A 16,746-nucleotide genomic window follows, 5' to 3' on the forward strand; every position below is an offset into this window, starting at 1 on the left:
ATGGATTTTGTCCCACTGGTGCTTTTAAATATTTGATTCAATGAAGCGAGGTCCTTGCCAAAAGCAAACACAGCACAAATACTGCCTTTAACGTGTTTAATAAAACATGAACGTTTTCACCACGGGAAACCGCAGCTTCATCAGAAAATAAGACAACTGTGCAAAAACTCTGTTTAAAATCAGAAATAGAGGAAGTGACATCATCAGTCTTCCTCAAAGCAGCATCAGTAAAATAAAAACATTTAAAATTTAAAACGTGACAGCCTTAGTAAACATACAAATAAACCACTCAGTAATGTTGCTCAGTACAATGCTTTTCTAAAAAATATTTAGAAAATCTATAAGAAACATCCTATCCAAGTATCAATGTAGAAGAATGTTAATAATGCTAAGACATCATTTAAATTGTCAAAGTATTATATATTAAATAGGAATAATAAATCAGGTCAACCTCCCTGCAACAATATGTTCAAATACTACTAGACAAACATGTCAGAAGCCTTTTTGATTTGTATTTGCTTCTATTCAATGGTCAAGAAGTTGTTTTGCCACTTGTTAAGATCTAACGATCAACAAAATACATTCAATTTTTTATTTATTTTTTATTATTTTGAATAGAAGCAAATACAAATCAAAAAGGCTTCTGACATGTTGTTTGTCTAGTAGTATGGTTAATGTCACAATTTTATAGGTCGTTTGCGGATTGATTATTGAGTAATACACATACATACACTTTTAATATAAAATGTATACTTTGAACATATTGTTGCAGGGAGGTTGACCTGATTTATTATTCCTATTTAATATATAATACTTTGACAATTTAAATGATGTCTTAGCATTATTAACATTCTTCTACATTGATACTTGGATAGGATGTTTCTTATAGATTTTCTAAATATTTTTTAGAAAAGCATTGTACTGAGCAACATTACTGAGTGGTTTATTTGTATGTTTACTAAGGCTGTCACGTTTTAAATTTTAAATGTTTTTATTTTACTGATGCTGCTTTGAGGAAGACTGATGATGTCACTTCCTCTATTTCTGATTTTAAACAGAGTTTTTGCACAGTTGTCTTATTTTCTGATGAAGCTGCGGTTTCCCGTGGTGAAAATGTTCATGTTTTATTAAACGCGTTAAAGGCAGTATTTGTGCTGTTTGCTTTTGGCAAGGACCTCGCTTCATTGAATCAACGGTTTGGTTGTTTTTTTTCTGTGTATCGTGCTTTTAAATATTTGCGAGAGTTACTATCCTGTGGCCACTCATATTCCTCTGTAAGGTGTGGCCATTTCAGTACATCTGCCCATGGATCTTTCCACTTTCTTCTCTTTGTGCTAGAGCAATTTCTGAAAGGAGCTTTACTGAGCAAGTTGCTCAAGGTTAATGTTCACCTTTTGTACCTGCTTATCAGGCTTATTTGAAATTCTTAAGGAAATACTTTCAATACCTTTAGCTCATTGGCAAAATTGCCTTTAAGGAGTAAAATACAAGATGCACACCAGCAAAATTTATAGTCAAATACATGAAAATCTCTCGCATAAAAGAATTAATTAGTAAACAAGATATTTCCAGTTACATTCATTATTTAGACCCCCAGGTGTTTGTAAGGGGGGTAAGAATTTTGTATATGATTTTGTACAAGGCCTACAAAGTAATAGATTTAATCTTAAATTTGATGGCCTTCAATTATGTAAGCAGGTAACATTTTTGGACTTTAATTTAATAGGGTTGGATGTTGGTAAAATTGCTACCCCCCCCCCCCTCTCCATTTTTCTATGAATAGAAGTACGTTTTTTACATGGCAATAGCTGCCATCCCCTCCACATTATCTCCTCATTACCTTATGCAGAGTTTTTACATCTTAGTAAACTTTGTAATTTGGATGATGATTTTGATAAGGAAGTGCAATATATGGCTAGGATGTTTATTGGTAGAGGTTATAGTAGTGAAAATGTGATGGAATCGCTTCAAAAAGTTGTATCAAAGCAAAATAATATAATAGTTGATAAAAGTCCACTTAAAAGTCTAGATATTTGTAATGTGAATAGCTTTCCATTTTTTAGATAGTTCGTTTTATACATCAAGTGCTAGTGGTCAGTATAAAGGAAAGAGGGAAGTTTGTTTTGTTACAGTTTATAATGTTCTTGGTGAACACATTATTAAACTATTCAGATATTACTTGCTGATGCTTTTAAAAGACTCATCTCAGATTATTAGCATTACTCCTCATGTCTCCTTCAAGAAGGGACGTAGTGTAGCTAACATGCTGGTGCATAGTAAATTTGTTATGCCAGCTAATAGTATGGTGAGTCAAATCCCTTATAGAAAGGGAACATTTCAGTGTGGGAAATGCTGTGTATGTAGACATATAGTTAATTTTTTTTTAATTAATGGCATTAGTTTCAGTCCTACTCAGAATTATTCTTGTAATACTGAAGGAATTATTTATATTTTAAAATGTTTGTGTAATTTGTTTTTTATATAGGGGAACATCAGTGGCCCTTTAACTTTGGGTTTAAGAACATATCAGGAACATTAGAAATGCACATTACGAGAGCTCTTTGGCTATGCATTTTAAACTCCATCACAAAAGTAATGCTGCTTTATTAAAGAGATGTATTTTAGAACCAATTATGTTTAGTACATATTGCCACAGTGGTGCAGCAGTAGCATTGTTGTCTCACAGCAGGAAGTTCTTCCGTTAGATTCTCGGTTGGAGTGCGTGGAGTCTGCATGTCCTCCCCGCGGTCGAGTGGCATTCGAAAGATATGCGTACAGTGGGTGTGCCTTCGTTGAAGGTTGGCGTCGAGCTGACACCTCAGCACCGTAAAAATCTACTGCCAATCATTAGCGGACCAGAGTTCCGCTCTGGCAACCCCTAACCAGGAAAAGCAGAAAGAAAAACAAGAACAGGTGATTTGATTTCCCTTAAAGATAAGCTTCTGTATGAAGAGGCTGTGTATATTTTAAAATATGAGACCTTAACACCTGGAGGTCTACATAATGAATGTAACTTGAAATACATTGTTCACTAATTAATTGTTTTTTTGTTTTATGTGTGAGATATTTTAAGGTATTTTGCTATAAATTTTGTTGGTTTGCATCTGGTATTTTACGCCTTGATGGCAGTTTTGCTGAGGCGCTAGAGGTAGTAAAAGTATTTGCTGTTCCACTTTTTGTCTGTGGTTTTGTTCTTTGTGATACTTTTTGCTCTGTGGTTTTGTTTGAAATTCTTGACTTGGAAAACTCTTCTCATTGCTTGGACATCTGCAAGAATAGTTGCAAGCTTTCCTGGTGGGTGAAGAGATTAAACACATCCAAATCATTATGCAGTGTAGTTTACAAGGACATGCCACAGAAACAGAACTCTCATTGATCAGAAAACAAGATCTGAAGTAGTTTACTTCATTTGGTCTTCAATGTGTGGGATACCAGATCCATATCTGATCCAAGCCGGCAATTTCACTTGCATCTGCTCCGAGCTCCTCCCCTTACCCATAATATACCTCCACTATCTTCCAACCCCCAGATCTCATTTGCCGCGGCTTGCTGAAGCATCGTGATCTCCTGAGCTCCAAGTAGTGAGTGGGTTTTTCTGATTTTAAGCAGCTTTATTCTCTGAAATGTTAGTATGTGTTTTAGTGTAGGTTTCCTCCTCTTCTCCTCCCCTCGCTGGTGCGTCATGAAATTTAACCTTTGTTGTAGTTTACCATTAGTTTGTTAGTGTGCTTTGCTTCCCCTCCCCCCTCCCAGTGTGTTCTGTGTGACTTGAGTGTGTGGTGAGTGGTTGGAGTGGGAAAACTGGTAATCTTTCTCTCCTTTTTTCCCTTCTCTTTGAGTGGCTGGATAGAAGCATGGCTGATAAGCCTGTGTTCAAAAGGTGCACTGAGTGTGGCCATAAATTATCCTGCAGATGGCCACACACTGTGTAATGTGCTTGGGCATTGCCTATTTAAATACTGACTGCTCTATATGTGCGGGTTTTAACCCGCATGCTATCAAGGACAGGAAGACCAAGTTGACCTGAAAGGCCTTCTTCCCCCTTCTGAGGCGGTTGCCTCGTCCTCTGCTTCAGTCACAGAGGCTGCTGTGGCCGCCTCTCCTTCCTCTTTTGTCCTTACTTCTCCTCCCTCCGAGGCTGGGACTCAACCTACTGTTTCAAAGCCTGAGGAAGTGGAGCAGAAGAGGGGCAGAGAGAAGGAGAGAGCGCCAAAATTTCAAAGTCAGCCTAGGATCCGTGACTCTCCTCTGCTCTGATCTCTGAGATTTTCCCCGAAGCCGGAGGAGACTCATTTTCCATCTAGGGCCTCAGTTCCTCGACCTGCAAGGTTGGAGTCTTGTGTCCTCATAGAGGTCCATGCGGAGCTTATTGGAAGTTGACATGGATAAAATGACTAGGTTCATTCGTACTCTGATCCAGATGGGGGTCTTGCCAACCCCCTCTCCCGCAGGAGGGGGGAGCTCACTTCCTTTTTTTACACTGATTTCTCCTTCTTCGATCTGTCCACCGGATTCGGAGTACTCTGATCTGAGGATGGCCTTAGTCAGGGGGTCGGCGCTGACTGTACCTGCTTCCTCAATGCCGACAGCTGCCTGGAGCGTGTCTGATCGGACCTGCTCTGAGCCGGAGCTTGGGTGTCGGATCCAAGGGAGCAGAACTTTTTTCATCAGCTCCAGCTTTGTTGGGCCAGGTTCCCTCCCTCGGAGCTCTGTTCACTTCGGGCCCAGCTCAGATTCTCACGTCTGATCCAGGGAGACCAGCTTCATTATTGGTTCCCCAGGAGGTTCTCTCTTGGCATTCATGGTAGAAAGGGTTCTCTGCCAGATCGAGACCCTTGACTATCCCCACGGACTCCGCCCTGACCCCCTCGACTCTTATCTACGAATCCCATCACTTTACCAGAGGGACAGCCCGTGCTCGAGGATCTCCAGACTGTTCCCCCAGAGGAACAAGTGGCTTGCGAGTCGTCCCCCCCCCCCAAGAGAGCCCTACCGGAGACATGCCTCACAAGCATACATGTAAGAAGAGGCACTTGGACCCCCCCCCCCAGTTCACCAACAGATAGGCCAGCGTGGACCAAGGGCTCCCCCGTATACGCTATGGTGGTAGCGGCAGCCACAAAGAAGGAACCAGCCCAAGACAGTTCCTCTGTTCATCCTCCTGACCGAGAGTCGCAGATGATGGAATGCTTAGGGAGGCGGATTTATGCATCGGCAACCTTTTCCATTAGGGCACTGAACTACATGGCCCACTACATGACCCACGTCACAAGACTCCAGCGTGATCTGGTCAAGGAATTAGTAGAGTCTGCCCCTAAGTCCATGTCACAGGAGGACAGGAAGTAGTTCTCAGCGAGGATGGGCCACTTTGAAAGCAGTCTGCAACACATCCATGGGACTCCTTTCACATGCTACTGTGAAGGAGTAGCTAGGGCGGTTGGGTCCGGCATGTCCATGAGGCGCAATGCCTGGCTCAGACCATCAGTTTTCAGAACCTTCCAAGGCGTCCTTTGCCAGTGCCCCTTATGACTGCTCTACTCTTTGGTAAGACAGAGACTTTAGTCCAGATTGAGAAGGATGAGAAGACACTATCTGCCATCTGAATCCGCTTCTCGTACCCTCAAAGATCCTTTTCCTGGAATCGGAGAGGGCAAAAGAAGATGTGGTTCCAGAAGTCGCAGTATTCCTGGGAAACTCAGGGCTCTTCTTCCCCAAGAGGCAGAGGGGGACAGAATGGACACCGGCCCAGAGGCAGAGGGGGTCCAAGGAATTTTGGGTCTTGAACCTTTCTCGGACAGGCCCAGACAGCAACCCTGAGGGGTTACCCGACTGCTCTACTCTGAAGGCAGTCAGGGAACGATTGTCATTGCACCTGGTGGCATGGGAGTCCATAAATCAGACCGCTGGGTGCTTCAGATCATAGCCAGAGGGTACTCTACCCCCTTTGTGGTTCCTCCCAAACCTCCAAAACGCCTCCCAGATGTGCCACCCATGCAAAGGGAGGCAGCAGCACAGGAAATTTCCAAGCTGCTAGAAAAACGAGCCATCAAACCCATCCCCCCAGATCAGTCCGGATTGGGCTTCTACTCCAGGTTCTTTTTGGTGCCAAAGAAAACGGGGGACTTGAGGCCCATTCTGGACCTATCTACCCTGAACATGTCAGTGGCCAAAGAAAAATTCCGGATGGTTACACTACAGTCCATCATGCCGTACCTGCAAGGGAGAGACTGGATGTGCTTGTTAAATTTCCAGGATGCCTACTATCACATAAAGATGCGCAGAAGCTCCAGGAGGTTCCTCCGCTTCCGGCTAGAAGTCAATCATTACCAGTTTTGAGCCCTACAATTTGGTCTCACTACAGCCCCCAGGGTGTTCAAAGTGATGGCGGTAGTAGCGGCTCACCTGAGGCTTCAGGAGATTCAGGTCTGTCCATATCTGAACAGTTGGCTCCTCACTGCTCCCACCAGGCATGTACTTTCTCAAACCAGGGATTATTTCTTAAGGCTTGCCCTGCATTTGGGGATCACAATCAATGCATCCAAATCACTTCTAAATCCTGTCCAGGTGATAGACTACATTAGAGCAAGGATAGACTCCTTACAATGCAAAATCTTCCTGACCTCGGAGAGAGTACAAAACCTGAGGATGCATATCTCTCTGATCTACCGTTCTCATCTTCCATAGACAGAATCAGTGTTGAGGGCCTTAGGTTCAATGGCAGTGACCATAACGCTTCTTCCGTGTGCCCGGTTACATATGAGAATTCTACAGTGGACACTAGCTATACAATGGTCCCTCTTGGAACTTCCATTATCATATCCAGTACAACTCAGTCGAGTCTGTTGGTTGTCCCTTCTGTGGTGGATGTGCTCTCCGGAGATCTTGGAGGGACGACCCTTTGTTTCAGCTTCTGTCCAAGTCACAGTGACAATGGACACCTCCCAACTCTGGTGGGGGGGCATTGTTCAGGCAGAACAGTCCAAGACCTGTGGTCCCCTGTAGAGACAGGCTTGCACATAAACGTTCTAGAAATGAGGGTGGTCCTTTTGGCATTGCAGGCCCTTCATGCCTTTCTTCCTCTGGGAACCATTGCAATTCAGTCAGACAACATGTCAGTGTTGTGGTACATCAACAAACAAGGAAGGACCAGATCTTTACCCCCCCTTGTCGCGAGGCCATGAGTGTGTGGGAATGGGCAATCTCCACCGGTCGTTTTCTCATAGCAACGCACATTCCGGGACGGTCCAACATTCTATCTGACAGGTTGTCTGATGCCTTATGAGTGGTCTCTGAATCTTTCAGTAGTGGAGCAGATCTTCCTGGAGTGGGGTCAGCCTTGCTGCGATCTCTTTGCATCTCCTTCCAATGCGAAGTGCAGCGAGTTTTTTGCTCTGAACCCCCTGCCGGGGAGAGTCCCTCAAAGATGCTCTGGTCCATGCTTGGCCTCCCGGTCTTCTGTATGCTTACCCTCCAGTACGTCTTATTCCGAGGTTTCTACAGAAAGCTCGTCGACTGGGGAGCAAAGTGATCCTCATTGCCCCGTTTTGGCCTCGCCAGGTATGGTTTCCCTTCCTTTGGTCTCCTCTTCTGGCTCCGCCCTGTATCTTGGATTCCATTCGGGATCCAATTTCACACCCATCGGGAGTTCCTTATCTGAACCTGGACAGTTTAAGCTCACGGCTTGGCTGCTCCAGTTCCCATGATCGCTAGGACGCCTGGATTATCCTCTTCAGTTAGGTCTATTCTGGTGGCTACTCATAAGTTTTCAGCCAGGAAGATTTACTGCAGCAGATGGAAACATTTTTCATTTTGGGCTTCTCAAAGGAGTTTAGACCCTTTCACGGCTCCTATTTCTGCCATTCTTGATTTCCTAGCCAATATTTTTCAACAGGGCACTAGTTCTTCGACTATCAAAGTTCAATTGGCTGCCATTTCTCATTTTCATGTGGGTGAGAATTCTGCCTCTATATCCTTCTCCAGACTTTGTAAAGCCTTTATCAGAGAGACCTTTCTGTTATGCCCCCCCAAGTCATGTATCCTGTTCTTTCATGGGACCTTACTATGGTTCTTCAAGCTTTGGTCGCTCCGCCTTTTGAACTTGCTGCAACCACAGATCAAAAAGTTTTATCGTGGAAAACAGCATTTCTGCTGGCTATCACTTCTGCTAAAAGGATTTCAGAACTGCAAGCTTTGTCCATCAAAGTTCCATATATGATTTTCCATAAAGATAAGGTTTCCCTTTGGCCCAATCCATCCTTTCTTCCTAAGGTGGCATCACAAGTTAATATCAATCTGTGTCTTTTGGCTTTTCCCGGTTAGGGGTCGCCACAGCAGAACTCCGGTCCGCTAATGATTGATAGTGGATTTTTACGTACCGGGTTACCAGCCCTGGAGCACAATCTTCAACGAAGGCACGCCCCATTCACGTATGCCTCCACACAGAAGACGCTCTAGCTGAGAATCGAATGGGACAACGTCTTGCTATGAGGCGACAACGCTACCGCAGCACCACCACCGCATCACAAGTTAATATCAATAAGACCATTAATTTACCTATCTTCTTTCCTAACTTTGCTAACAGAATGGAATACAGACTCCACTTGTTGGATGTTCATAGACAGTTACGATTTTATTTGCACAGGACCAAAAACTTCCGTAAATCCAATCAGCTGTTTGTGTCCTTCTCTAAACCCTTTTTGGGTAAACCCATCTCCAAGGTCACTATTGCTAGGTGAATTTCCTCATACATCCCTCCGGGTCAGGTGAAAGCTTATTCCACTAGGTCCATGGCTACTTCTGCGGCCTTTTGGTCTAAAGTCTCATTGGATGATATTTGTTCTGCAGCTACTTGGTCCTCATCTCATACCTTTATTTATCACTACAAATTGGATTTGACTTCTAGAAGGAGAGCATCCTTTGGTTCTGTGGTGCTCTGGAATATCCTTCCATGAGGGCCACTCAGGAGTTTAGTAGCTGGGGACTCTGTCCCACAGGTTGAAGACCAAATGAAGTAAACTACTTCAGATAAAGAAGTTATGTACTCGCCATAACATTCCATCTGAGTAGTTCTGCTTCATTTGTCTTCAACCGTACCTCCCGCCTTCCCCCTGACCTTGTCATATGAACAGCCTGCGGGCTGCAGTTTCGGGTCATAAAGTATTTTTCAGGTCGGGTTATCAGTATAAGGGTCAGCAGACTCTATCTTGGGGTTGGAAGGTAGTGGAGATGTATTATGGATAAGGCGAGGAGCTTGGAGCTCGGAGCAGATGCTAGTGAAATTGCCGGCTCGGATCCAATACGGATCCGGTATCCCACAGGTTGAAGACAAATGAAGTAGAACTACTCAGATGGAACGTTATGGTAAGTACATAACTGCTTTTTATGTTGCACTCAAAATTTACCGATTTGTAAAATATATCAGTTGAGATGTATGTACAGGGAAATGCTGGGTATATCGGGGAAACTTTTTTCCTAAGATGAAAATTTTGCCAGACACAAGTTATGTGGAGACAGTTCATTAACTGCTGTGTACGTTTGTCGGTGTATGACTATGAACATGATTAAAAGTGTGATAAGCAAGACGACTCATGAGTTGCCTGCTAGGAAAAGTGATCAGAATACTTTGCCTTATTTCATTTTTGTGCAGGGACAGCTGCTGCATACACTGTTTCAAAGTACAATATGATTGGGGTGGAAAACATGCATATCTATTTAAACATCATATTATATTTTACCTGCTGCTACCATATGTACAGATTTAACACACTAATGACAAAGTAAAGTACAGTTCTAAAGAATCTTTAGTACCATGTTGGAAAATGCCTGTTGAATTGAGTATTGTGCAACAAATCCTAACACCCGGATCACAACAAAAAACCTACCTTACACCATTGGAACATTGCCATCAGGTGATTAGTGGATTGTGGAAACTGCTAGTGTTTACATAAACTTATGTAACACTGTTGATGTTCTCTGTGCATCATCACCAACCTCCATTGCAAGGCACTCAGCAGAGCCATGCTACTGGAAGTGTATTCTCAGCAGTTTATGCCAGAAAATGACAATAGCCATTCCCCACCATAGATTACTCATGGTGTTTTGTGCTAACAATCGCTCAGCTGAAGATGCAGTACATGCATCATGTTACTGGGCATGCAGTTACTAGATAAACATCACCCAGCTATCCAAAAACAATAAGAAAATATTATGCAGTTCTAGGCCAATGTTACCACTATGGAGTTTGTCACACATCACTGTCTGTTGTAAGAGTTCTTGCTGGTTACCGCTATATTGTGAGCAAAATAAGTGTCACACTACTGGATTCAAGCATATGTATTGTACACCAAGGTCCTCTTGACCTGTGCATTTAGTGATGATGCCATACAAATCATATCACAGTCATACAGCATACACTTGAAGGGATAACTTGAGCATTGTATTTCAACATACATGGCTTCCATTAAGGAAGGCATAGTTTGCCTCTGCAGTCCTGCAGTTGCCGCAACCATCACTTCACCTGTTTGTGCTCTTCCTTTGGATAAGTCAGCTGTACTGCAGCAGTAATCCTTATTGTCAACATAATGCAGCTATTTGCACAGACACCATGACAGTAGATGGTTCAGATAGTAAGGTCACTACTACAGTATTGACTCCCTGTCTTCTGCCCCCATTTAGTCTGCATCCATCCACTGCCCTAGGTTTCTGTAAGGTGGCTGTAAGCAGAGACCTCCAGTACACCTATCCCAGGGTTGTTGGGGGGTGGCAGCGGTCATTACTGGACCTGTTGAGCTGGACCTCTTCTCCCACTGGCCAATCTTATCTTTTCTACTTAAGGGGGAAAGCAGATACATCAACAAATTATTAGGCTAAGGTTCTTAAAGACTACAAACTGAGGAGTAGAGACTTTAACCAAGGCGAGCTACTCTAACCTTTTTCCATACAGAAACTGAAAAATGTTGCAAGCTAGTGTTCTCACACAAGTCAGTGATGATATGGGCTGGAAAGCAGTCCATGTCAGTTCTAGGGATAGTCAGACCTGAAGGCCAGATGGGTCCAACTGAGATAATTTCCCTTTGGTAAGTAATTACAGGGTTGCAGTAGTTCTGCTACTGAAACATCAACTTTTACAGTGAGTCCACTCACAAGGCTATACTTTTTGCAGCAGTTGTTTTGAGAAATTCTGGAGGGCATCTGTGTCAGTGTTTATATGATACTGAATTAGTTGGTATGAGTTTAACATTTCCTAGTCTTCCTTCCTTGTGGTGGTGTACTTTGTAAGCAGTGCACATTTTTCCCCTCCTATTTGAAACCACTTTATTTGAAAATTTTCTCTTCCATTTAGATCCGCTTAGTTTCACACACGGGATTATTGCTTCTTGGATGGTAAATAGACAGCATGCATGAAGGTCAACTAAATTAATTTAAAGCCTTTCTGTTAATTATAACTAAGCATGTGCTAGATTTTGCATCCAAGCAGTAAAGTATATAATCAGAATACAAAGTACTATAAAATTCAAAATATTAATGCACATAAACGATTCTGTGTTGAACAAAAAAAAGTACCCTCAAAATACCAATGTTAAATAAATCATCTCAGCATTTCAACTGGCCCAGGTGTATTCAGCATGTTTGTAAAGTTTCCTTTTGTATGTATTTGTGTTTTATTTATTTGATATCCCGATTCCATGTGCACAAAATGGAGAAAGGGGGGGTTGATGCCAAAGACTGCTTTATACGTTGGATGTTTAGTATACAGAGGGGCCTTTCATCTTCAAGCAAAGCAGCTGATGTTCCACATCTAAACAGTGGCCCATTCTTCAGCAGGAACATTACTGCCACCACTTTAGGACTGCTGAACCTGCCTTTGCCATGGCTAAATATGAACAACTGGCAGAAGTTTCTAGCATTCATTAGCATTGACATCCCTGGTTGCAGGAGGAATTTCTGCTACTTCTCTTTAATACAGACTTTGTCTTTAATCTCAGCAATGCCATATGATGAGAGTGCTTTCACAAATGTTTAGCCACTAGTTAATATTGTGGAGCTGAAGAGTTGCACTATCTCAGTTGAAGTTTCCATCTGCCTTAAAGGTGAAAGTATGAAAGCGAGCAAATGCAGAGAATGAGTATTTTTGCAAATATACCTAAGCAGTACGGTAAATGGGGAGCTGCAGAGTGATTATTGTGAGAAGACCAAATTTGTCAATGTGGTTTTCTTTGTTTTAATTATTTATGATGTTAAATCAGGCTTTTTATTTTGTCTTTTACAGGTATGACCAAGACAGTGGTCATGACAGTGGGAGTGAAGATACTATATTTGATTTATCACAGCCTTCCACTTTAATTACCTTAGGAATGAGGAAATTGTTTATTCCAAAGGGATCAAGTCCTGCTTCAGGTGAACAGTCTGATCGAGTACTGCCAATGCCTGCTTGTATAGGAGTATGTCTTGATTATGATAAAGGCAAGGTAGAATTCTATGACGTGGCTAGCATGAAATGCCTTTATGAGCGGCAAGTTGATTGCTCTGGTACAATGTATCCAACCTTTGCTTTGATGGGTGGAGCTGGTATTAGACTTGAAGAAGTCATTTTAATAAAAAATTTGGAATACCCAGATTCTTAATAAAAGCACATCCCTGTTTTCACTAAAAAACTTAGTAAGCCAGGGATTGTTTAGCCTTTGCAGCATCATATGTACGTTTCATTACCTGTGAAACACTACAGATCGGATTGGGCCATTGTTTCATATATAATTGGCCCCAGCCTTGCAGCAAGAAAAACCTGCATTCAGCAGTCCTTTTTTTCTTTTTTAGCAGAGTCCTGAAACTGCAAGTAGGTCTCGTATCAGTTCTGTGCAATTGTGGACTGGTTTTAAAGATCACCTCAAGAATACTGAAAAGGGTTGGACAGGCAACATTTCTGCTTGAGAAAAGAATGTCTCGGGATTTAGGGAGATCTTTCATCTAACAGCTATACATCTGTCATAGTGTATGCTGTCTTTATAGCTTCGAGCTTGAAAGACTGCTCTCACAGAAAGTTTGTCAGCTCACTTTTGATGTAAATGTTTTAGTACCAGTTTGTAAAGTACTCTTATTTTTTGTTTAACATATTTTAAATGTGGTCTTACCTCTTGTGTGCATCATTATTGTAAGCCTTAATATAGGTGAGGTTGTTGAATGGGTCATGACGTACCTCTGTCTTCATAGCCCTTATCGTAAGGGCTCATTGGAGGTTCGAGAGAGACACCATCATCACAGATTAACATGGTCACTTCAGTTATTTTACTTCTCATTATGTGCAATTGTCTTACCTTTTTATGTAAAGGTTGGTCTTTTCATAAATATTTATTATTAAAAAGTAAAATGTATAAGTAATAGAGCCTGTAATTTAAACCTTATTTTGAGTTGCAAGTGAAATTGAGCAAAACAAAAATTAGAGAACATTGTAAATTTATTAAGGGTAGCACAAGGTGCATTGCCACATGTGTAGGGGATGTAGTGTTTGTTTGTTTTTTTAATTCAGTGTGTCATGCATTGTTTTTAAGGATTGAGTAGGTCATAAATTTTTTTATCAGGTTGGTTATCATTCCTTATATCAGTGCGGTCTTGTAGTATGTAAGATGAATATATACTTTGGTGATCCAATTTGTGAGAATGTTTGTTTTATGACATAGTTTGCTGAACCATACATACATCACTGCAGAGGAGGGGAGTACATTATTTATTAAATATTTAAAATACATTTGCAGCAGAAGAAATGTACTTTTTCACATTAATGTAGAAGTGTTTATTGTGTAATACATGCATCTTTGTATCAAGGTTGGTTGCATGCACACTAGTAATGTTTGGAAAAAGTAGTTGTGGATAGCTCACTGACAGAAATGTGTATATTTGAAATATTAACTGTATTATAAATCAGACTGTGTGCCAACAATATACTGCTGATGTTCTTGGAGACCAGTAAATCCAGTCTAACTGCATATATGTGGTCTGCAGAAGTTATTTACAGACGTGTCTTTAAAAAATGAATATACTTAAGTGCACAAGTCATAAAAATGTTCCTGTATCTGTATGTATATGCAGAGTCCGGTGTGTTTCATCTTGCTGTGTTTCTGTTTTATTTCACTTGCAACTTAAAAAAATAAAATAAAATATTTAAAGTGAATATGTAGTAGTCAAGTCCACTCAAAAAATGTAAATTATAGAAAAGCAGTGGTAACACTGCCCTTTCGTAAGTATTTTAAAATGGAAATAGGACATGTCTGATGGGAGAATATCTTGCTGTAATTGAAGTAAGTGTGTGTACATTTTGTTTTTTTTTTTTTACCTGTTGTACCTTCACAACTTTCCGAACCTCATTAACTGCAACACGAAATATGACTTCATCTGTGACTAGGTCAGCTGCTTTTAAAGGATTTTGGTGATAACAGAGGTAGTAGATACTAAATTTATAGCCACTGGGAACCATTAATTGTTTAAGGGCCAGTGTTTTAATCATGTTCTTCCACCTTTTTAGCACACAGTTCATGAAACTAAGCTAGTACAACGTTTTACTTCATATGTCCAGTATAGAAATGTCTGTTAAGTGCAGAGGTATTGATCTCCATAAAGGATTGCACAGATGACCTGATATATTAAAAGCAGGCCTCTGGCTGATTCAGAGATAGAAAGCATAATCATTTCTGCCTCTTGTGTCTTACTTCTTACCTTTACCTGCTGAGCTTCAGTATGTTGATATATTTGGGTTTTCCATTGTGCTTGTTTCTAATGTTGAACTGGTCCAGTTTTTCACAAACTTTTTTTTTTTTTCTAAGACTATTGAAGTATATTTAATTGGAGCTTTATTTTAATGTACGGCAAAGATAATTTGTACCTTTGCATTTTAAAGAGAGCCTGAAGTTTGGAACTTTTTATTTGAACTATTTCAAATGAAGCATTTTAAACATGCTCCACTTTGCTGTGTAAACATGTTTTTCTTCTGCAGAGATGTAATCATTCTTTTGGATATTATTTGAATGACATGGATTTATTTATGCTACATATGTAGTAGCTACCTTTCATGGATTCGAAAATGTCACTGTTTTTATTTGTTTCTATATGTTTTGGTCTTGTGTGTGTTTTGTTCCTAATTGAAGTGAAACAGGAATTTTGACTTTTTATCCAGAAGCAACTGAAGGCCCTCATCAGAAGATTCCTAGGGCTTTCCCCCATGAATGTAGCACTTTATAATAAAATAATATGTACTATGCTAAATATGTGACACTGTGGATCTTTGTGCAATACAGTTGTTAAATTAAACTAACACTACCTGTCAATGAATATTTGTGAGAAAAGGCTTCACAAAAGTGTCTTTAAATTCCTGAAAACTTGCCTCTTCAGAGCTTTAATAAAGATGGAGTAAGGGTATGGGTTTGCTGACAGTTTTGTGTGCTTCAGTAATAAAACTGTGAGCTGATACACATTTAAGAATGTAAACTACTGCATAATTATGTAATTTGTTGGTCAATAAACTAGTAGAAATGAAAGCTTCTGTTTTACTGGAATACTTTAGTATTTGTTTATATTTAACTGTGTATAAAGAAATGTTCATGTGCATGCTAAAATCATTTTGTCATTCAAGATATCAATTTAGTTAGGCCATGGCTGCTCATTTATAAGTGTTTGGACAATACAAAAATGTGGAAGATGTTTAGGCTTGTTTTTACATTTGTTTAGGTTAATGCTGAAACATAGGTGAGCTTTCCATCAGTGCTTTGCTTCCTGGCATTTGTGTTGAAAGTGTGTACACAAACTGCACTGTTTGATATGTGCTTTGACACTGTAGTCATGTTTTAAGAGTAAATCTGATGTTAATCTTAATTCATTCATGACAAATGGGTATCTGTTCCATCCTCTAAACTGGCTCAGCCGAACAAGCTCGCACCAGCCAAAAACTCTCGAGCTAAGCTTACCCATAGTGCCTCTCTCCATCTCCTCAGATCTCATTTGCCCACGTAGTGTGTCAAGATGCTTCAGGCCCGCTCTCCAGGTAAGTGGTATAGATTTTCTAATAATTTTTCGATAATATTTCTTCTGCTTTTGGGTTTCTCATCTAATCTTTCCTTTATTAGTTACTGACAAGTTTGCTTACCTTTTGAGTGACTTTCCTGAATTTCTTACCAATGTTTTGGTATTTCTTCGTACCATTGGTGGTACAGGCCCTTCCCTTACCTCTATGGTGGTTAATATCGCTGGTATTCTTTCCCTTTACCCGTTGCATACACCCCCCCCCCGTCGGTAATTAATCAAACAAAGTTTTCAATTTAGTTTTCCTTTCCTGACTCTGTGTAAGCCTTTTTTTCATCTGTACCAGCTATTCTGACAGGGCCTTTCCCTTGTTACTGTTCCTTTTGTAGCTTGATATTGAATTTTAGACCAATTTTTGTAACGACTGATGAGAAGAGGACAGCAGGTTTCAAACAGTGTGATAAGTGTGGCAGGAAAATGCCCAATTCTGACAGACATTTATCCTGCGTTTATTGTCTTGGTATTCCACACTTGAATGTTCAACCCCCATGCGAACTATGTAAGGGCTTTAGTGCCCGCACTTTGGCGGAAAGAGAGAAGTTAATTTTAAAGGGTCTCCTAAAACCCCTTTCTTGGAGGCTTTATCTGAGGCAGAGGTCTCAACCCATCCATAAAATGAACCTAAGAGGAGGAGTCAGTCTGTGCCATCCTTTCCTCATACTAGTGAATCTAAATCTGCCA

General features: G+C 40.9%; 1 protein-coding gene across 2 annotated transcripts in view; it reads left to right on the forward strand.

Annotated features, from left to right (window-relative positions):
• The window catches only part of TRIM36 (tripartite motif containing 36), a 1,224,111-nt gene extending 1,208,587 nt beyond the window's left edge, over positions 1 to 15,524 (forward strand). For both annotated transcript variants that reach the window (XM_044059328.1, XM_044059329.1), the window contains exon 11: positions 12,269 to 15,524. In XM_044059328.1, the coding sequence (XP_043915263.1) occupies positions 12,269 to 12,623 (355 nt within the window). In that variant the 3' untranslated portion in view covers positions 12,624 to 15,524. The remainder of the gene's footprint in view (positions 1 to 12,268) is intronic.
• Positions 15,525 to 16,746: the final 1,222 nt, after the last annotated feature.

The sequence above is a fragment of the Protopterus annectens genome, chromosome 17.part0, assembly GCF_019279795.1.
Source record: "Protopterus annectens isolate FY-2018-M chromosome 17.part0, PAN1.0, whole genome shotgun sequence".
Taxonomy (NCBI): Eukaryota; Metazoa; Chordata; order Ceratodontiformes; family Protopteridae; genus Protopterus; species Protopterus annectens.